We start from the raw sequence: 22,273 nt of genomic DNA, 5'->3' as shown, positions 1-22,273 counted from the left end.
ATACAGACATGTAAAATAGAAGACAGATTTACGTTATTGACAGAAAACTACATTTAGCTGTAAAAAAAATTTACAAACAATCTAAACTTAAACTGAAGCAAAACTAAATTATCTGTGGTTTTTTTTTTGACTAGTTTACCTGTGCAGGTCCGGGGGTTAAAAGAATAGGCCTGCAGCAGCGCTAAGCTTGTCGTAAAAGGCGACTAAATAGTGCTCAGAACCCTAGCCGGGGGCTAGGGCGCTCTGCCCACAGAGGAACTAGGATGTGTGCCCCAGGTGGTGGAATGGGGTACCCCTGGCGTGTTACATGCTGGGGTTATCAGGCTATAATACGGAAAACCTGATCGCAAACCATAGTGGTGCACCGTGTTGGGAAAGGTGCCACGTTCCTCGCACGTTAAAGAACCCTACTGTGGTATTCGCTCGGAGTAGGAACCATAGGGCTCCGCCACAGGAGGTTAAATTGCCCGACTCTACCCACCTCTCCCTATTTCCAGTGGCAATCTAAATTTGTCGACCCCATTGTCCTTGTGTCCCATCCCTTTCTCATTTCGCCATTTCATGTTCATTTTATCATCAATGTCGTGTTCATCGTCTGAATATAGCTGAAATATTGCTGCTCGGACGTTAAACCCCAACAAACATATTTGACTAGTTAGCTCTTTAGCTGAACGTATAGGTTTGAATAAATTTTGATGAGCTAACAAAGAGATAGATAAAGATGTGAAAGATAGATGTCGAATTATTTCTGCATCTCGGCACTTATTGTCCATTCACCATGAGTATGTCTACAAAGGTGTATAAGGAATGGTCATCTAGAAACAAAACAAAATAATATTAAGTTTTAAAAGCGAATTTTGTTTGACATTTGGATGAGTTTGAGAACAAAGTAGGATTTGTTAATTTTCCGGAAGTAGAGGATTTATTTGAGTGGCTTCAAATCTGAACCAAAGAAATAGCACCTGAATGCACTGTTGTGAAATATGTAGGAAATTCATATTACATGTAATCGCGCGTCATATAAACTTATAAACGAATAGTTGAAAGTGATGATAAAAGAATACATATATTACAGAGAGAATTTAGCGTGAGACATGTAGCAAGTCTATGAACATATAGTCAAAGTAGCAAAGAATAGCAAATGAAGGAGGTAGAAATCAGTAGTATGTTTCTATCGTATTCAATTTCACCAAAGCCTATCAAGCTTTCATTTGAAATAGAATAAAATCATTACAAGTTACTTTGATGTTTACCTAATATTGATGTAAAACGCTGAATACTACCGTTCCAATAATTTGCAAGAGTTGCGTCCCTTACCATAGGTCTACCACCTTAATTGCAGGTTTATTTGCTATTAAAGAATCATAACGGATTCACATACATATAATAATTCAACTGAGCGATACAAACAAGGACAAGTTGATGAATAATTAACAAATCATTCCCAGTATATGATTTTTACAGGTCTGTTGCTATTAAATATTTAATTGAACAGTGGTTTAAAACAATCTTGACTGTTTTATGAAAGGTTGACGATTATACAACTATGTTATTGATTCACCTGAAAGCAGCGTTCAGTTGTTAAAACATCCCATGCAGGTCCAGGTGTCAAAAGAATAGACCTGCAGCAGCGCTAAACTTGTCGAAAAAGGCGACTAAATAGTGCTCAGAACCCTAGTCGGCGGCTAGGGCACACTGCCCACAGAGCAACTGGGTTGTGTTCCCCAGGTGGTGGAATGGGGCACCCCTGGCGTGTTTCATGCTGGGGTTGTCTGGCTATAATACGGACAACTTGACCGCAAACCATAGTAGTGCACCGTGTCGGGAAAGATGCCACGTTCCTCGCACGTTAAAGAACCCTACTGTGGTATTCTCCCGGGGTAGGAACCATAGGGTTCCGCCACAGGAGGCGAAATTGCCCAACCCTACCCATCTCTCTCTATTTCCAGTGGCAATAAACTTTTGTCGACCCCATTGTCCTTGTTTCCCATCCCTTTTTCATTTCGTCATCATTTCATGTTCATTTTGTCATCAATTTCATGTTCATCGTCTGAATATAGCTGAAATATTGCTGCTGGGACGTTAAACCCCAACATACAAACAAAGGAACAAACAAACAAACAAACGCTGTCAGGGTTCAATCAATTTCAGTTCCAGAATAAAAAGGCACTGTAACAAAAATGAACATATCAATATATATACATCTAGCATGTAAAGGGTATAACATTAAGCGTAATACTAAGTGAAGTTAATCTTAGCTAAAAATTGCAAAAATGCAAAAGAAACGAAATATGCGTTCATTTCAAAAGAGCAAATGAAATCAATTCCTACTTTAATGATTCGTCATTAATCGACGCTATTAAATACTAATCATGGAAAAATCTAAAGTAAATTGACCAGATTTATAATTGAATAAAACATACAGATGCGTGAAGCTATATTTGCTTGCATTTGCCGTAACAAGTGAAATACACAACAAAATTATACCAAGAAAATTAAATAGCAGTTACCTCACATAATTGTGCAACTGCTCCTACATCATAAACATCATGAGTTGGATAATGGAGTCTCCTGACCATGAAATATCAGTCAATAAGAATTGACCCATGATATAGTAATTTCTATACCTTTGAGGAGAGTTAAAGTATCGGCCGTAAAAATGAACCAGTTATAAATTTTACATTTAATCATTATTGTTAAAATTAGCCGCGTCGTTCGACACTCTAAATATTTGCAATGATGTATGCAAATGTATGCAAATCTCACGGAACTGGTTTGCTATTTTAATAGAAAGTTTATTGCAATTGAATTTAAAGAATAATGGAAATGAACTATGAATGAAAAGTTAAGCAATTAATTAAACAAACCAGTTCACCATTTACGCACGCATTCATACAACACTTTATTAATTAAATTACAAATTAAATAGTATAGTGCGGCAAATAAGAACAAAACTATGCTAGATATATACATGCAAGTATGTAACGAACCTGACTCGAAACTATCGAAAACAAAATGGTGCTGTCCAAAATGAATACTAAATAGTGCTCAGAACCTTAGCCGGGGACTAGGGCGTTCTTCCCACAGAGCTACTGGGATGTGTGCCCAGGTGGCGGAATGGGGTATTCCTGGTGTGTTACATGCTGGGATTGTCAGGCTATAATACGGAAAACCTGACATCAAACCATAGTTCCTCGCACTTTAAAAAACCCTACTGTGGTATTCTCCCGGGGTAGGAGCCATAGGGCTCCGCCACAGGAGGCTAAATTGCCCGACCCTACTAACCTCTCCCTATTTCCAATCGCAATCAAAATTTGTCGACCCCATTATCCTTTTGTCCCATCCCATTTTTTCATTTTATCATCATTTCATGTTCATTTTATCATCCACTTCATTGTTCATTGCCTGAAAATAGCTGAAATATTGCTGCTTGGGTTTCAGTAAAACATAAAACATAAGCTCTGTATAGCTTTTAGCCTACATACATATCAGAAAAACATAATAAATAATAAAACAAGACGCATACAAGAAGCACAGCACATAAAATTCACAAGACACACACAGTACAATGAAATAAAGTGTTTGTTGAGATACTATGTAACTAAAAATGATTAGAAAAATAAAACGAGAATTAGAAGCAACTATAAAGTTAAGATCTGCAGTAGCCACATCTGAATGAGCTGCCATTCCAGTTATCAATGAGACTTAAACAGGTTCAAATTGGACTGAAACCGAATTTCATTTGGCAGTTCATTCCAGAGTGTGGCCCCAGCATACCTAACGGAGTGTAAAACAAATCGTGTTGTTCATACTCCACGAAGTTCTGCCAAATTATCATTCTAAAAAGGGTAATTAGATTTTTTTTAAATTTGATGTTTGTTGGGGTTTAACGTCCGAGCAGCAATTTTTCAGCTATATTCAAAAGATGAACATGATAAAAAGAACATGAAATGATGATGAAATGAAGGGATGGGACACAAGGACAATGGGGTCGATAAATTTTGATTGCCACTGGAAATAGGGAGAGGTGGGTAGAGTCGGGCAATTAAGCCTCCTGTGGCGGATCCCTATGGTTCTTACTCAGGGAGAATACCACAGCAGGGTTCTTTAACGTGCGAGGAACGTGGCATCTTTCCCAACACGGTGCACCACTATGGTTTGCGGTCAGATTTTCCGTATTATAGCCTGACAACCGCAGCATGTAACACGCCAGGGGTACCCCATTCCACCACCTGGGGCACACATTCTAGTTGCTCTGTGGGCAGAGCACCCTAACCCCCGGTTAGGGTTCTGAGCACTATTTAGTCGCCTTTTACGACAAGATTAGCGCTGCTGCAGGCCTATTCTTTTAACATCCGGACCTGGACGGGGCGATTTTTTAAAAAATATATTATGTCATGTAAATAAGTGAAACTTTTAATGGGTAATTTTAAAAAACTTCTATTGCCATATATCGAAGACGTCTTATTTTAAGACATGGAAAACCAGATTTTAAAAGTAATTCTTCATATGTACATTCACAATTTTCATAAATAAAGCGTGAGGGCGTTCTTGTATTTTTTTTGTCTTTTTTGTATTGCCCTCCCCACAGAAATGCCAAACCACTGGACAGTAATTAAAATTAGACATTATAAAAGAATAGTAGATTGTTAACCTCCTCAATTTTGACAAATGTTTTCCAATGTGTTTAACTGCCTTGACATCTTTTTTACATATATTTGTAATGTGAGTATTAAATTTCATTTGTCAATTGTCACCCCAGGAGCTTCACTTCATCTTCCAAAAAAGGCGACTAAATAATATTGTCCAGAACCTTAACCGGGGGTCAAGCCGCTATACCAACAGAGCAACTGGGTTTGTATCCCCAGTGGTTGAATGGGATATCCTTGGCATCCTGAAAGCTTACGTCATCAGGCCATAAAACAGAAGCCCCATCCGGGTCTGGATTTCATAAGAATAGGATCACAGCAGCGCTAATCGTGTTGGAGGTGTTTAAATACTGCTTAGAACCGTGGCCGGGGACAAGGGCGCTCAGGCCCTCAGAGCAACAGGGTTGTATGCCCCAGGTGGCGGAATGAGGGTCACCCTGTCATCCTATATGCTGGGGTCGTAAAGCCATTATATGGAAAATCTGACCGCAAACCATAGTCGTGCAACGTGTTGGAAAATATGCCTCGTTCCTCGTACGTTAAAGAATTCTGCTACGGTATTCGGTAGGAGAAGGAACCTTGGTGCGCCGCCGTACCAGGCAAAATTGCCTGACCTTACCTACCTCTATTTCCAGTGGCAATCAGAATTTGTCGACCCTATTATTCTTGTGTCCCATCCAATTTTTCATTTAATCATCATTTTATGCTAATTCTATCACCCATTCAATGTTCATTGCCCGTATAAAGCTGAAATATCGCAGATTAGGTGTGAAACATTGATCAATCAATCAACCAACCTTAATACAGCAAAAATGACCACAAACCATAGTGGTGCACCGTTTTGGGAAAATGGCTGCGTTTCTCGCATGTTAAAAAAAAACATTTAGTGGTATTCCACAGGAAAATGAGCCTCAGCTTCGCTAGAGAATGCTAAATTGCCCGATGATACCCACCTCTCCCTATTTCCAGTTGCAATTGAAATTCGTCGATACTATTAACTTTCTGTCCCGTACCATTATTCATTTCATTATCATTTCATTTCCATTCATCATCTATCGTATGTTCATCGCCAGGAAATAGCTGAAATAATTATGTTTAGGTGTTAAACCCCCGATTGTTTTGTGATGATAAATATTTATACAAATCAATAATTTGTTTTAGACTTTTGCATAGTTGTTAAATATAATATACAGGTTAAATGTAATTTGCAGTGAAATAAAACAAAGCCGCTTAGAGGAAGGGCATGATAAACTTGTTGCCTTCCCCTTTTCACCTTTACATGGCGGGTCGGTTGATGTTTTATTTATGCCTTAGTTTTCCCTTCTTTTACTAGTTTCATACACTGTGCTCATAGTAATATTTTTATTATACCCTGCTTTCCGGATTGTGTATAGTGATCATGGAGTTGGTCCATCCGACGTTACTGCTACCCATAACTTGTTTGGAATAGTTTCTCTGTGACTACTTTAAAATAGTCACTATTTATTTGGACAGACACTTTAACATATTACATGTATTGGATTCCATTAGAAGTAAGCAACATCAGCTACTGTCCATGTATTAATTATTTGCGGACATTGACACTAGATATATTTTGGGTACCAAGTTTCGCGATTCCTTAAAAAAATTAGCGTTATAAAGAGCTAAAAAAATAATTTTTTGGGTACTATTTGTCGCGGTTTTCTGTCCACAGCGCCAAAAAAAAATTAATACGTTTGCAGTATTTTTTAAAACCGTTCATATTTTGTGTGTATTACTATTGGAATGGAGAGCGGGATATCCTTTAGTGAGATTTGCAGTTTTATTGCTTTTTGTGTAGAACATAATGTATATGACGGTATGAACAAGATATCAAAAACAAAGAGCTCCTTGCAGTGACATGGAAATATTGCTCATTTGTTTATTTCTTCTTTTTATAGTTAAAATGCATTTTCAAACATATGAATGTCAATGATAAAAATGAAGGCAGCGGGAAGAAATATAAAATCTCATTAGAATTCCAAGCTTCTCAAAGAATATCAGTGCGACATAAATCATTTGTCACGTGTAAACCATTTAAATGCATACAATTGAATAGGCATGTGTAACAGTTATGGCATTGTAGCTTATTAAAAAAGAAATGGTAAACAAATTCAATTGTATTGAATAATATTTTCTGCGTCTACATTTGAAGATAAATCGTAAGACATACCAGTTAATGTAATTGTCAATAATTGCTCAAATATCTTCGTAAAATCATTATATTAGACCCGACAGTTCTATAATCAGGGGAATGGCCATTACAGTCCATGGAATGATAATATCAATTTATTATTACGGTTGTATAATTAGTGCCAGCATAATTTACTTGTCTGAAATAAAGTTGATTGTTTGTTTACGGAAGGCGAATCCAATCAAAGCATCTCTTATAAATTTTAAACTTGAACCTTCCATTTATTAATGAAACTTGGAATTGTTGCGAAATTTCTGAAGTATTAAATTAGAGAAATGGGACTAACTGTTATTGTTTTGCTGGTATTTTCTGTATCTTCTACACTTGCGTGTCATTGTCCCAGCAGATACACCCAACAAGCTGTTTGCGACGCAGATATAGGTAAGACTTTTAATTTGAATTTTCTAAATTATGGAATAGATTTGAAGCCGATATTTTTTTTTACGGCTTAACCGCGAGTAGTTGGTCATTTCATGCTTTAAATACTATAAGAATACCAATGTAATGATGCCGTACCTGTATGGGGAAAAACTTCCCATAAGCCATATTGGAAGATGGAAGGCATTTTTGATATGCAGGATGGTGAAATTAGTTTTTTGAGAGAAATCAAGGCAACCAAGGTTATAGCGGTAATCAAAACAATGTAATTCAGGGACAAAGACCAGACATGAAAAACAGACATACAAAAAAAATCATAAAGTAACTAAAATCAATCATACAAAGGAACAAAGACAAATGAGCAACTCGGCCTCCACTAAAAACTGGGAGCATGGACCAGGTGTATCTGTAGGGTAAGCGTCCTCTGCTTTTATAGAAATACCCGCCGAGTTGCTCATAAAAAGTCAAGTCCGGGAAGACGAAAGAGTAAAGGAAAACAATGACACGTTGAACAAGTCAGTTTTCATGGCGCAGATAGATAAACTATAGCGATCCAAGAGTTCATGATGTCTACCAAAAAACTTCTATTAAGTTGAAAAATTAATTTTTTAATTAAAATTCGATTGAAATTATAAAAAAAATAAAATATAAAATTTGATTTGATAATGTAAATATTTAATACGAAATATCCAATAGGGATTTTATGTAGACCTTCTGAAGCATATTCAAAGCTTTTAATTAAAGAAGAAACCAATTTTTTGTTTTCATCCACATGAATATAATTATATATTTTTTTATGATTTTAGTTATAAAAGCACTAGTGGAAGATGTAAATGTGGGCATTGCGTATACAATGTATTCGGTTGTTATCGGAGAAGTTTATAAGGTAAGTATCATCAGTGTTCATAGTTTAATTGTCATGGATGTCTTTAAACTTCTTGCGCCGAATAATCATGAAATATTTGTGACTGGGTGTAAAACAGACAACAATCAAGTAATCAACTGTTTACGGAAAAGAGTCAATGATTTTAGGTCTATTTTATTGTGTGGGCTTGGTTCTACACTTCGATTTTGTTTGTTTGCCAATTTCAGACCGTCTTTATTTAACTTAAACAATTGTAGATACATATTTTGTCTTTGTCGTAAAAGGTGTCTAAATACTAATTGTGTTTAGAAACCTGGCCGGGGCAACTGGGTTGTGTGCCTCAGATGGTGGAATGGGGTACCTCTTGCATGTGAAATGCTGGGGTCGTCTTGCCATAATACCGAAAATGTTGGGAAAGGTTCCACGTTCTTCGCACACTTAAGAATCCTACTGTGTAACACTCTCGGGGTAGGAACCATAGGGCTCCGCCACAGGACGCTGAAATTGGCCCTACCCATCGCTCCCTTTTTCTAGTGGCAATCAAAATTTGTCAACCCTATTATCCTTGTATCCCATCCCTTTTTAGCTCACCTGGCCGAAAGTCATGTGAGCTATTGCCATCACTTGACGTCCGTCGTCGTTAATATTTTTTTTCAAAACTCTTCTCCTCTGTTACTAATTGACCAATTAGAATCAAACTTGGTATGAATGTTCCTTGTGGTATCCTGCATAGAGGTGTTGTAGGGATTATTGATCCGTCGAAAGACATGGCCGCTGTTGTTAAAAATAGAACATAGGGGTCAGACAGTATGTTTTTTGAATATATCTCCAACACCGTTACGTTTAGTCAAATTATGACACTGTAAAAGTGTTCCGAATGACAAGATCTATCTGCGGTCATTTTAATCCATTATACCATGTTGGAGTTATTGCCCTTTTTAACGTTTTTTTGCTATTTTTAATGTTATTTCTTTCAACAATCTTTTTTCTGACACTACTTTACAAATTGAAACCAAACTTGTAATATTGTGTTTCTAGGGGTATATTGCTTAGAACAATGTTGACATCGTTGCAAAAAATAGAACGTAGAGGTCAGACAGTAGTTTTTCGAATATATCTTCAAAACCGTTAGGTTTAGCAAAATTTCTTCAATGGCTGAAACGATCCTTATTATTAGGACTACAAAAGTCTTCAAGCATAAAAGTTTGTTTGTTTGTTTGTTGGGGTTTAACGTCCGAGCAGCAATATTTCAGCTATATTCAGACAATGAACATGAAATGGATGATAAAATGAACATGAAATGAAAAAAAGGATGGGTCACAAGGATAATGGGGTCGACAAATTTTGATTGCCACTGGGAATAGGGGGATAGGTAAGGTAGGGCAATTTAGCCTCCTATGGCGGAGCGCAAAGGTTCCTACTCCTATCGAATACCACAGCAGGGTTCTTTAACGTGCGAGGAACGTGGCATCTTTCCCAACACGGAGCACCACTATGGTTTGCGGTCAGGTTTTCCGTATTATAGCCTGACAACCCCAGCATGTAACACGCCAGGGGTACCCCATTCCACCACCTGGGGCACACATCCCAGTTGCTCTGTGGGCAGAGCGCCCTAGCCCCCGGCTAAGGTTCTGAGCACTATTTAGTCGCCTTTTACGACAAGTTTAGCGCTGCTGCAGGTCTATTCTTTTAACACCCGGTCCTGCACGGGGCTCAAGCATAAAAGTTGTCAGACGACTTCTTGTAAGAGTTATTGCCCTTGACAGTGAAAAATGACAGTTTTTTAACAGTTTTCAGCCAATATCTTGGATAGATAGAAACTTTCAATTGCTGAAACGATCCTTATGATAAGTCCTACCAAAGTCTTCTTGAGTCAACATTGTTGGACAACTTCATGTTAAATTTATTGCCCTTGAAATACAAAATTCAACCAGTTGAGCGATTCAGGCTCCTGGGTGTTAAACTCAAACAATCAATCAATCATTTTTTATCGTTAGTATGTATTTCTTTCCTTTGTTCTTGTTGATATTATTCTTTGCTCGTGCATGACAAAATATTTCAAAATATCCGTCAAATTGATGGGAGTGATTGTGACGTTAGAAGAGTCTTCTTTGGAACTGTTAACGAAAACTGCGTCACGCACTAACAGTTGTAGTCGTACTACTATATTTTGTTAAAGGTACATTACGATAATAAAAATACAATTATTGGATTACCGTCTGTAGTCGTATTACTATATTTTGTTAAAAGTACATTACAATGACAAAAATGCAATTATTGGATTACCACCGGTAATCCAATACTTGCCTTTTTGTTCATTGTAATTTTGTTAAAAGGTAAGTATCATACAACTTTGTCATATGTCTACCAACGGTAATCCAATAATTGCATTTTCGTCATTGTAATGTACTTTTAACAAAATATAGTAGTACGACTACAACTGTTTGTTTTCCACTCTGTCAGTGGTTACAGCCATCACTGTGATTTGTATGTTACATGTATGTCTCTTCGTTACTGGTATGTAGGGTATCATAGCAGTGGTAACTGGTCTCCCTAAAATTGTGGTAGCATCTTGAAAAACTTCATTTTTATTCAGCTTGTGTTTACTTCATTTCACTACATGGAGACCATGATGCCTTAGTATGTGTAATATTGTGCATATTTGGAAACTTCAGCAAAGCAAAGAGTATACATCTACTAATTCTAATGGTGCTTAAAGTTTGATTAATTATCAACATGTATTCACAAGTTACTATTCATGCCATTGAGGTGCAGTAATTAACATCAAACTTCAGTTTTGAGTAATGTTTCATGTTAACCAAGAGAAATTTTAATACACTCTTTACAAAAGTTAAAAAAATATATGCCAGGAGAGCCATAGAATGCAGGATGTTGCTTCATTTTCCTCAGAGTTTCATTACTTTATTAATCCTAAATACCATCAAATGGGGTTGGCATCTCTGCATTAAACAGAATAACAATTCTCGATGTCGATCTCCTTTACTTGCTGCCCTATTCCTTCACTCTTATGAGGCTGAATCTATAGCTGATATGATCCGAAAGAAAGAATATCGTTTGGCTAGATTCTTTAATCTCAGTTTCCGCTATAAAGATGATGTATTATCTTTAAACAATCCTAATTTCGGGGATTTGATACATCGCATCTACCCCCAAAGAACTTGAGATTAAGGATACTACAGACACGTTAAGGTCAGCCTCATATCTTGACATACGCGTAGAAATCGATGGTAAAGGAAAAAACTATTGACCAAACGTGATTACTTTTCATTCAGTATTGTCAACTTTCCTTTCATCTGTGGAAACAACCCTTAAGCACCTGCGTAGTTTTCATATCACAACTCATACGTTATGCCACAGCTTGCAGAGGCTACGCAGACTTTTGGCATCGCGCTAGAACTCGAACAAATAGACTTCTGGAACAGTGTTATGTTAATACCAGATTGAAGTCACTACAGAAGTTTTTTGGTCGTCATCATGAACTCGTGGATCGTTATGGTGTATCCATCTTCATCATGAAAACTGATTTATTCAAAGGTTCATAGTTTTCCTTTCCTCGTTTGTCTTCCCAGGACTTGACTTTTTCAGAGCAACTCTGCGGATGTTTTTAAAAAAAAATAGAGGACGATTACCCTACCGTTGCACCTGGTCCATGCTCCCAGTTTTTGGTGGAGTCCGTTTGTTTGTTACTTTGTTGATTTAACGCCCGAGCAGCAATATTTCAGTTATATTCAGGTGATGAACATGAAGTGGATGATAAAATGAACATGAAATGATGAAATAAAAAATGGGACGGGACACAATGACAATGGAGTCGAGCAATTTTGATTGCCACTGGAAAAAGGGAGAGTTGGGTAGCCTCCTGTGGCGGAGCCCTATAATTCCTACTCCGGGAGAATACCACAGTAGGAATTTTTAACGTGCGAGGAACGTGACATCTTTTTCAACACGGTGCACCACTATGGTTTGCGTCCAGGTTTGCCATATTATAGCCTGACAACCCCAGCATGTAACACGCCAGGGGTACCCTATTCCACCACCTTGGGCACACAACCCAGTTGCTCTGTGGGCAGAGCGCCCTAGCCCCGGTTATGCTTCTGAGCACTATTTAGTCGCCTTTTACGACAAGCATAGTGCTGCTGCAGGCCTATTCTTTTCACACCCGGACCTGCACGGATTAATGGAGTCCGAGTTGCTCATTTGCTTTTGTTACTTTGTATGTATTATTTTAGTTACTTTATGTTCTTTGTTGTGTATGTCTGTTTTCCATGTCTGGTCTTTTTCCTTACACTATCATGATCGGTGCGTAACAACTTTGTACTTTTACAGCTTTTTTTCCTTATAAATCGGTATGTAATCGATTAAAATTCAATATTAGGGACTATTTTTGGTCAATTTCCTGAAATTTTTTTCATTGTTTGATGAATATTTTCATAAAAACATACTACTCATAAACGGAGTAAGTGCCAAATTTACTGCATTCACCGTCTTAAATATCAAAATTCTGACGAAGAGAACACGTCTCGCTGTAATTTGAAATGATATTAAACTGCATTTAAAATATCAAAACAAATTTATTGATTATTTAACATTCTGTAGGGAGAAGAGATATTAAGGGAACTTTCAGACAGATCAAAAGTATCAACACCGAATGATTCTGGAATGTGCGGACCGATATTACTTCGATCCGGTGCATCGTATTTCATCTCAGGTATATAAAAAATATTGTAGAGGGAACACAATGCAATGAGCCGAAAAAGTAAAGAATATGACCATCGAAGTAGAAATAGTTTAAAATTCTGTAAACACCAGTTCATTGGCTTTAAAAGATGTGTAATGGATTGATCATTTGGGTAAAATGAATTGCGCTCATCTTGGAAGTCTGAAAAAAATGTATAACATCTGCCTATTACAGATTGATTTAAGGTATCCGATCCATAAATGGTCCAAAAACAACCAGCAAAATATTTTGGTTTTTTATTAATAGTTATAAGCAGAGGTGTCAAGTGGTTCTTACTATGAAATAAAAATCTGTAAAATGTTCAAAGTATTAGCAAAGGGCTTGGTTACATTACCCTCCCCTTTTTTGCCATATTTTGGGGGTGAGGGGGTTAGGGGGTACAAGAAGTGTTCAAATGACAGTAACCACTTTAATATGATATACTACTATATACCTCAAGAGGAACCATAAAGATGTTTTTATCAATTGAAACTAATAAAATCCTCATAGCTATAGGTTTTTCTATTTTTAGACATGTATGGTTGTTACTAAAAATAGAAATAGAAGAAAAGGCTAAATAGGCACCACCTCAGAAATTAAGGAGTCCAGAAATACAACATTTTTTGAGGCACTCAACATTTGCATTAAAAATAACTTCAGTTATTGTTTATGTTGTAAAAAAAAATCAAATACTTTTACCGTGCCAATTTCTATGAATTAAGATTCGTAATGACAAGGTTATTGTGGTGAGATGTAGACTGGCAAATCAATTATATATTTTTTTGTGTCTCGTTTCAGTTTATCTCTTTTGTTTTTCACAATACTTTAAGTTTGCATAGAACTTTGATAGTGTGTCATAATAGGGACATTGTATAGCTATAGCTGATCACGTCTTATCAAATAAAATAAGAATAAAAAGCTTCACAGAGTGCAGCATGATACAACTGCAAAGGTCAAATCCTGAACACTTGAGAGTGCAAACAGAATATTAGTTTTTGGCACACTTAAGCATAGTGACTTTCAATTCATTATGGACACAACAACAGGTTTGGACACTATATGCACACAATTTTAAATTCAATCAAAATATTTCAAAATCAGACCAAAAATAAGAGTCAATTTTTTGGTATGGGGCCTCTTTTACCGTTTATAACTCAAAAACTGAATGGGATATCTGAAATCTGATTGACAAAAACACCAGCAAGACTTTTTATAAGGAATCAGTTAAAAAAATGTTGAAAATAGACCAAACATTTAACAAAGTAGTAGGAACCTTCCTTTAGTCAATAGTAAAATAATATCCAAATTTCATAACAATGGGTTAACCACACGCAAAGTAATTGCATGGTAAAAATGGTCATCGTTTTCACTATACACACACTGCTTCAAAGCATGGGATACATAAGTCCAAAATGATACATACAGAACTATGGTTCAAATGAGCTAATGAACACTTTAACAATTCTGCAAAAAACTTGCATAATCTTTGTACCACAGACGACATTAATCTTTTATCATTTGAAACCCTAGGTTTTCCAAAAATGTTGTTTGACATCAAGAACATCAAGAAGACCATCTTCTCCTTTACGAACATATATAAGTTTTAAATGTACACAGCTTAAACCTGACCCAGCCATGTTCTCTGATGTTGTCATTTTCATTACATCCATCACTAGCAATAAGGGGATGAAAACTTGGCAAGTTCTTAGATTTTGCCTTGATGAAGTTTTCCTGTATCAGATGACTATTTATTTGATATGAGTACTTAAACAGTTGTTCAGAGGTTATATTTGCTGCAATAAGTATTTTGTCAAGCATCTTTACATCATCTTCAGCATTATGTGCATTATAGATTTCCTTAAAAAAAATGTTGGGCTAGATAAGGTTGACTGTATTTTCCAATTTTTTGAAATTGTGATCTAAATAAAGCTAATGAGTCTACAAGTCCTACTACAGTTTTTGTAAAGTTATCAAACATTCTACAATTATAAGCAGCTGCTGACAAAACTCAAAAATCAAAACTTTTCCCATTATGTGCTACAAGTTAAACATAATTGATTTTTTTTAACCAAAGAAAAAAAATCTGATATGGCAGCCCTAATATTAACAAAATCAAGTTCTACACTTTTAACGAAAGTTTTTGTCCATTCCAAACAATCCCAGTTACTTGTTCAGCTTCATCGGACATTGGCATTTCAGGAGAAATTAATCTGTGTTCTGTGTTCTTCTGCTGCTTTCTGCACAATGTGTGGAAATATATTTCTTCTGCCTGTCAGAAAATAAATAGGAATAAATTTTGAATGATTTCATGCATATTCTCCTTGCCCAGTCTTGCATATATAAATGACCTTTATTGATTGTTCTTTAGCAGATCTGTTAAGAATGTATGTTTGAACAAACATACTATACATTGAAGTAGTCTTACATGCCGATTCAGATCTTTATTGTGCTAACTTTGACTTATAGCCAACAAATATTCATTCTTTCTCCTACATGCATTGTTTTGACTAACATGTAGATAGCAGTATCTACTAACTTTAAAGTGTTTAGTGTGATCAATCTCACAAATTGTTACACTTATGGTGAGCATGCTACCACCGAAGCGGTCCCATATGCAGGGTATGAATGGTTTAGATATTTGATATATAAATGTATAATTGGATTCAAAATGTAACAAAAATTCTAGCTTAATGTAGGCATTTCTGTAAGTAAAACATCCTCATATTTCAAGACCTCTTATTTCTTTGAAAACAGACATAAAGCTAATATCATCAAACATGGCATCAGGCATTGTTTATTGTAAATGTTAGCGTATAGGAACAAGGATTTTACAAATTGCATAATTGTATAACTTATTTGTTCCTCTGTAGACCTGATTTGGTACCTGAAAAGTACCATTACTTACTCAAGTCTGTAGTTTCTAAATCTATTAGAACAAAAGTTGGATTGGCCAAAGGTGGTACTGAAGTAAATGCTGGCTTTGAAATAGCATCAGGAATCATTTCAATGTCATCTGCCTGTTCTGTTAGACTTATCTCTGAAAAGAAACAACCATGAAGATGCACGTCTGTTTGAGTCTTTGCAGTTGACGAAGAGAGTTCAATTTTATGTTAAAATGTTGATAGTAATTCACATAATTCAAGAAATTTTGTCATATTCACAATTAACTTATTTTGACCCTTCTTTGAGTATATAAGCAATTCTTCTTCAACAACAGCAAGTAAAACTTTGACTGGACTCAAATATCAATTTTCACAAAACAGGGCAAATTTCACCCATAAATGTACCGCATACATGAATGTATACCAATGGGTTTTCCATTGTAGATAATTTTAACTAGCTACAAAAGGCATACAAAGTTAATATGTGACAAGAATCTAAGCAGATCAAAAACCTTCATCTTAGGATTGGTCTAACTCTGTTGTACGTACCGGACTCACAGCTTGCATCCTCTGACGCCTCACATGCTCCTTTGGAAGTTGATCTTTCTTCCTTTAGTTTTAGGCGGCGTAATTTCTGTTCTGGTAATATGGACTTTCCTTGACGCTTTTCTCTTTTCAATGTCTTTCTTTAAGTTGTATGAAACTGTATAGCTGCCTGGGGAAAGCCCATTCTTTTGGAATGTCTGTGAACAGTTTGTTTTTGCCTGTTGGGGTTTAACGTCGGAGCAGCAATATTTCATCTATATTCAGACGATGAACATGAAATTGACGATAAAATGAACATGAAATGATGATGAAATGCAAAAGGGATGAGACACAAGGACAATGGGGTCAACAAAGTTTGATTGCCTCTGGAAATAGGGAGAGATGGGTAGGGTCGGGCAATTTAGCCTCCTGTGGCGGAGCCCTATGGTTCCTACTCCGGGAGAATACCACAGTAGGGTTCTTTAACGTGCGAGGAACGTGGCATTGCTACCCATCTCTCCCTATTTCCAGTGGCAATCAAAATTTATCGACCCCATTGTCCTTGTGTCCCATCCCATTTTATTTCATCAACATTTCATGTTCATTTTATCATCACTTTCATGTTCATCGTCTGAATATAGCTGAAATATTGCTGCTCGGACGTTAAATCTCAACAAACAAACAAAATTAAGGGAGATAACTCTGTAAATAACACTTAAATACAATAGAAGCTATTGGATTTTCAATGTTGATTATATCTTAAGAGCAGGCAGATTTGAATGAATAATTACTAATTTCATAGTATAGACCAATAAAACAACTTAATAACAAGAATAAAAATATGTAGCCTTTTTTGGGGTGTATTAAATTTTTTCAGATTTTGCATTATTCTTACGAAGACAGCCTTATAATTATTTGAAGTCTTTTGTTAAAAAATCATATGTAAGCCTCCATACATTATGTAGAGCAAAACTATGCATTACCAGTTAAACTATCAAATCATCTTTTTTGCCATCCATGGTCTGCACAAACAGTCTTTCCAAAAGAATTCACAGCAGGCCCAGATGCATATCTGTCAAAATAAAATCAACAAAATTGAAAACAAAACCAAAAATGTTAGTGACAAAATGTGTTAAGTGGTGTAATGTATTTTATACTGAAACCAAACTATTTTAGTTACCAAGAAGCAATTATAATACATATACATTTAAAACAATGTTACTATTGACAGATGTTTCTTGAAAAGCAGATGGCGCTAACCCTACCGGTGCACCTGGTCCATGCTCCCAGTGGAGTCTCATTTGCTCATTTACATTTGTTGTTTTACACATATTATTTTATGTTATTTTATTGTGTATGTCTGTTTTCCCTGTCTGGTCCTTGTCCCTAGATAACATTCTTTTGATTTCCAATACAATCTTGGTTCCCTTGATTACCCTTACATGTAACATACTGACATGGACTAAATATAACTGATGTATTATTAGCTGTATTTACATCTTCTATAGTATTAAAGTTCCTGTTGAATAATATATTTTTTTCAAAACATTGAAAAATCCGAATAGAAAATGGATATACAATCATGCGGGATAATACAAAAACAATGGACCTTTTTTCTTCTTATTGTTACATCTATTCAATTTTTAAATTACACATACACACATATTTGACATGTGCAGTGCATGCACATAATATAAAATTCAGATTATAATCATAAAAAATACCTTTATGTACAACTTTTAGTGGAACACAAAAATAAAACATTATTCCTTTGTCTCTTGTATCTTTTGATTCTTTGCCAAGGTCATAGCTTCAGTATCATTTCTTATACATTTTAAAACACTTTCAATGAGTGATTTACAAGTACATGTAAATTTCTAGCAGATGCATTTTAATTAATGTTACAAAATAACTAACCTCATTTCAGATTCAAAAGCCTCTCTGCCTCTCTGCTCCACACTTAAGTTTTCGAAACCTTCTGTCATTTCTCCTTCTCTTCTTTCCATCACTTTTAAATTTTTATGGGAAATAGGGGGTAGGTTCAGTGTGGAAAGGACATTATTCACTCTTTGTGGACCCCCTAAGTCATCTATCATTGCTGAAAGGAAAATTCAAAATATATCAATATCATACAAAGTACATATTTTTACATCTCAAATTACAGTAGCAGCATCACACATAATCATGAAAATAATATAAAAAAATGTTATAAAAGTAGCAATTGGTTTGAATCCTATCATTTACAGTCCATGTCAAAATTTCAATGGATATAAATAAATCACTTTTACACCAAATTAAGTTGTTTTTTGTTGTTTTTTGTTGTTCAGGCTCGTAAAGCTTGAACTTTAATATTACTTTTTTTTCAGGGCATTTTGCCTCAAAGCCAATCTTCAATATGAATAAACCATTGTTCTGTAAATTTAACTACTTGAGACTATTTTTACAAGCCTTGAAATGGGCATGTGTTGCTGTTTACTATTGTCTTTTTCTTTTAATGTTTGAGAATTGAAAATGACAGTATGGGTATTCGACTAGAAGTACATTAACAGGTTCAGAACAAGTCCAGAAATCAGGTTATCTCCACCTGACCCAACCCCCATTTCAGATATAACTTTGCTCCCACCCTAAGAATACCATGCTAATTCAGTCAGAGTTTTGCTCCCTATACTTAGTCTAAGGAGTGAGGCTCTGTCTGAAATGGGGACCTACAAATGTATATATGACGTTGTACTGATCAAACTGATAAGCAAGACACATTGTTTCTTACCTGCCCCAAGCTTTGTGTTTATACTGAAACTTGGCATCCCCTTGGAGCTTTTGTTGTCTTTGTGTGTTGTACCATATGCAACTCGGTTTAACTCGTTACAAGTCATACATTGTACATACAGGTAGCCACCGAGTCCACATTTCATTTCTGCCTTCACTATTTTGTGGCTAAGAATAAGCGGGCCAAGCAAACACTGTCTACAAGACTGCAGGTTGTCTAGAAGTGTGCCCCGTTCAGTCAATCTTCTGCCCGAATGCCAGGACGTACTAGTGTTTATCTTGGAACTTCGCAGAAGTTTGTCAATTCCGGGACAACACGCCTCACAAGCCGTTACTCCCGACATGCAAATATGATCTTTACTATAATTATGGTCAATTTCTATGTTCTTAGTGAAGATTCGACTGTCTGGTTCACTGTCAGCGCTGGAGGGCTTAGAAAATCGCCCACGTCTATGCCGGCAGACGACCGAGTCAGCCATGTTGTTGTGTTGTTGTTATGCAATGAACTGCAATTTTTATTTCCGATTCGTAAAATAACGTGCAATATTTTTTTAAAGAAAAAAGGATTATACTATATTTTTTATTGAAAATATACAATTTCAAAGTATTTTATTTCATTCTAAAAAATTGAATAAAAATTAAGTGTACTTTCGTTTACTTTACGAGAATTACCGAGGTTAAAAGAAATAAGACACCTCGGTAAACTTCGGAAAATTGACCGGAAGTTTTTATAATGGGTCGGATACCTTAAGTGCCCATAAAACTATGAAAAATAAAAAAAAAATAAATAGAAAAAAGACAATATTGTTTTGGAAAAGGCACAACTTTTGGTGGAAATATCAAACAATCAATGTAACAAAATAATGTAAGTGAACAAAATAAGCAGGTTATTCATTTTGAATTCATAATGCATGATTTTATAAATATTATGAGTGCATAATTCAAACAAGATGTTTACATTAAATCTAATCAAATAATTTCAAATAGGAATGGTGTATGATGGAGTAATGATGACAACTCTTTGTGATTTTGTTGAAGAAGATGCTGCCTTAAGCGAGTCTGCAGCACGAGGGTTATCAGGAGATTACATGTCTAACTGTGATTGTAAGGTACGTAACTGCATGATGGATATTTCTTGTTTGGTTGGTTTTAATCAAACGTTATAAATGCATGTTTCAAATAATGAACGAAGCGAGGAATTATTTGTTTGTACGCGTTTGGTGGGTAATAAGTTTTAATCATTTGATTTTTTTTTATATATTTTTTTTGTGTATTCAGACGAACGTATTTGTGAGATACATTTACATCATTATTGAAAAATAAATTCTCTGTTAAAAGTTCATCGAATGTAATTTAAGGAGGAAGACCTGGGGTAAGGGACATAACTCTTGAAATCAGTAATTCTTTGATGCTTATATTAGATTGATGTAAAATGCTGAATATAAACGTTTCAATGATTTTTAAGAGTTGTGTGCCTAACCCCAGGTCTACCTCCTTTAATATTGAATTTGGTGACCTGTTGAACATGCATTCTTCATGGATAGGAATGTTGATATGTGTAACAAATAATTACATTTTGTTTAATAAAAATCAAAAACTAAAGAATAAAAAGATAGGTCATTTGAAAAGATGCCGATAAGGTAAAAGTAAGCGATGACAAAGTATCGAATTATTTTTTATCGCGCTAGAATTCTAACAAAAGGGTTATGTTGCTACAAAATTGAAATCATCACTACAGAAGTTTCATGGACATCATCATGAACTCGTGGATCGTTATAATATATCCATCTGCGTCATGAAAACTGATTTATTAAACGTGTCATAGTTTTCATTTCCTCGTTTGTCTACCCGGGACATGACTATTCATGAGCAATTTGGCGGGTGTTTCTTAAAGGCAGATGACGCTTACCCTACCGGTGCATCTGGTCCATGCTCCCAGTTTTTAGTGGAGTCCGAGTTGGCTATCTGTTTTTGTTACTTTGTATGATTTTAGTTACTTCATTTTCTTGGTTGTGTATGTCTGTTTTCTATGTCAGGTCTTTGTCCCTGGATTACATTCTTTTGGTTACCGCTATAACCTTGGTTCCCTTGATTATTATAATACCTGTGAGTTTTTTCTCGCTTGCATTAATGCACTTGTAATATGCCTTACCGGTTTTGAATTAATTTACGTTAAATTGTGGTCACTTTTATGTAGACGGAGATTTACCATCTATTCTACAGAATGTACTGGATTTGTAAGTATTTTTAATATATGTAAAACGGGGCATTTTACGTGTGTCGATTTGACTTATTTTAGCGTACTGTTTGAAAACGCTGGGCCTATCTTAATGAAATGCTTATCAACTGCCCAATTTCGAAACGTCATATTTTGTATACTTTTTGCCTCAAATCGACAAATTTGACACGTGACATTATAAACGCCCCTTTCAAATAAAGCATAACTTTGAAAGCACACAGTGATTTGTTTTATTTTCGTAACAGATACCATATGAGTGGAGCCCAGTTCGCCGTGGAAAACGTCGTTGTGGACAAGCTCCACGTGGATGTTCAGGGGACACAATCTGTGCTAAAAATCAACGTGGAAGATGTAGATGGGAGGAGTGCTAAATCTTTATTTTTTGTGTTAAAATGAAAGAGTCCATATACAAATTGAAAGATAATTTTTTTTTAATTTAATAAATTATTGAGAGTCAAAAATAGTGTGTTTTCTTTCTTTCAAATATACGCAATATACCAAAAACACTGATATGACACATGTTTACAGAAATTGATATGTGGATAAATAGTTATAAGTATACAACGTGACTTTATTCATAGACTACTGCACGAGGTTTTTTTTATATTTTATGTGAATGGATTAAATTTGTGTAAGTACATTACTATGTATTGGAAATTAATATACATATTCTCTAATCAATCTTCACAGATGCAAGAGTTTTGATAATGTTTTATGATATTGTAATTTTCAATTCAAGGTCAAAGATAGACATAAAAGGCCCATCAAAATGAAAAAAAATATTGTTCCCTTTTATATCTTTTTTGACACTTACATAGCATTATCAAGGTTTTTTGTGTCGCAGTCTATGATAAATTCCAGTAAAGAAACAATGAAAATTCTTGATTTGTTTTTGTTAATATTTGCTTTTTCCTGGAAGACCAAAGAGATTCGATAAGTTCAAGAAATAAATGTAATAATGATTTTGCAGTTATGACGCTTGAAATACAACTACATGATCTCTAGATATTTTAATTCAC

At 35.5% G+C, this 22,273-nt stretch overlaps 1 protein-coding gene and 1 pseudogene across 1 annotated transcript; one reads left to right on the top strand and one right to left on the bottom strand.

Moving 5' to 3' along the window:
- The first annotated feature begins 6,939 nt into the window (after window positions 1-6,939).
- On the top strand, window positions 6,940-21,715 carry LOC148597084 (metalloproteinase inhibitor 1-like). Its single transcript, XM_088564189.1, has 5 exons — window positions 6,940-7,242; window positions 8,046-8,125; window positions 12,722-12,833; window positions 20,003-20,124; window positions 21,500-21,715. The coding sequence occupies exons 1-5, from the start codon at window positions 7,137-7,139 to the stop codon at window positions 21,623-21,625; spliced, it is 546 nt and encodes a 181-aa protein (XP_088420315.1). The 5' UTR covers window positions 6,940-7,136; the 3' UTR covers window positions 21,626-21,715.
- Window positions 14,212-19,494, bottom strand: LOC148597085 (uncharacterized; annotated as a pseudogene).
- Window positions 21,716-22,273: the final 558 nt, after the last annotated feature.

The sequence above is a fragment of the Perna viridis genome, chromosome 15 (genome assembly GCF_037379345.1).
Source record: "Perna viridis isolate PV_CMFRI_1.1 ecotype Kerala chromosome 15, ASM3737934v1, whole genome shotgun sequence".
NCBI lineage: Eukaryota > Metazoa > Mollusca > Bivalvia > Mytilida > Mytilidae > Perna > Perna viridis.
The sequence above is the reverse complement of the archived record's forward strand: the minus strand, read 5'-3'. Positions and strand labels throughout refer to the sequence as shown.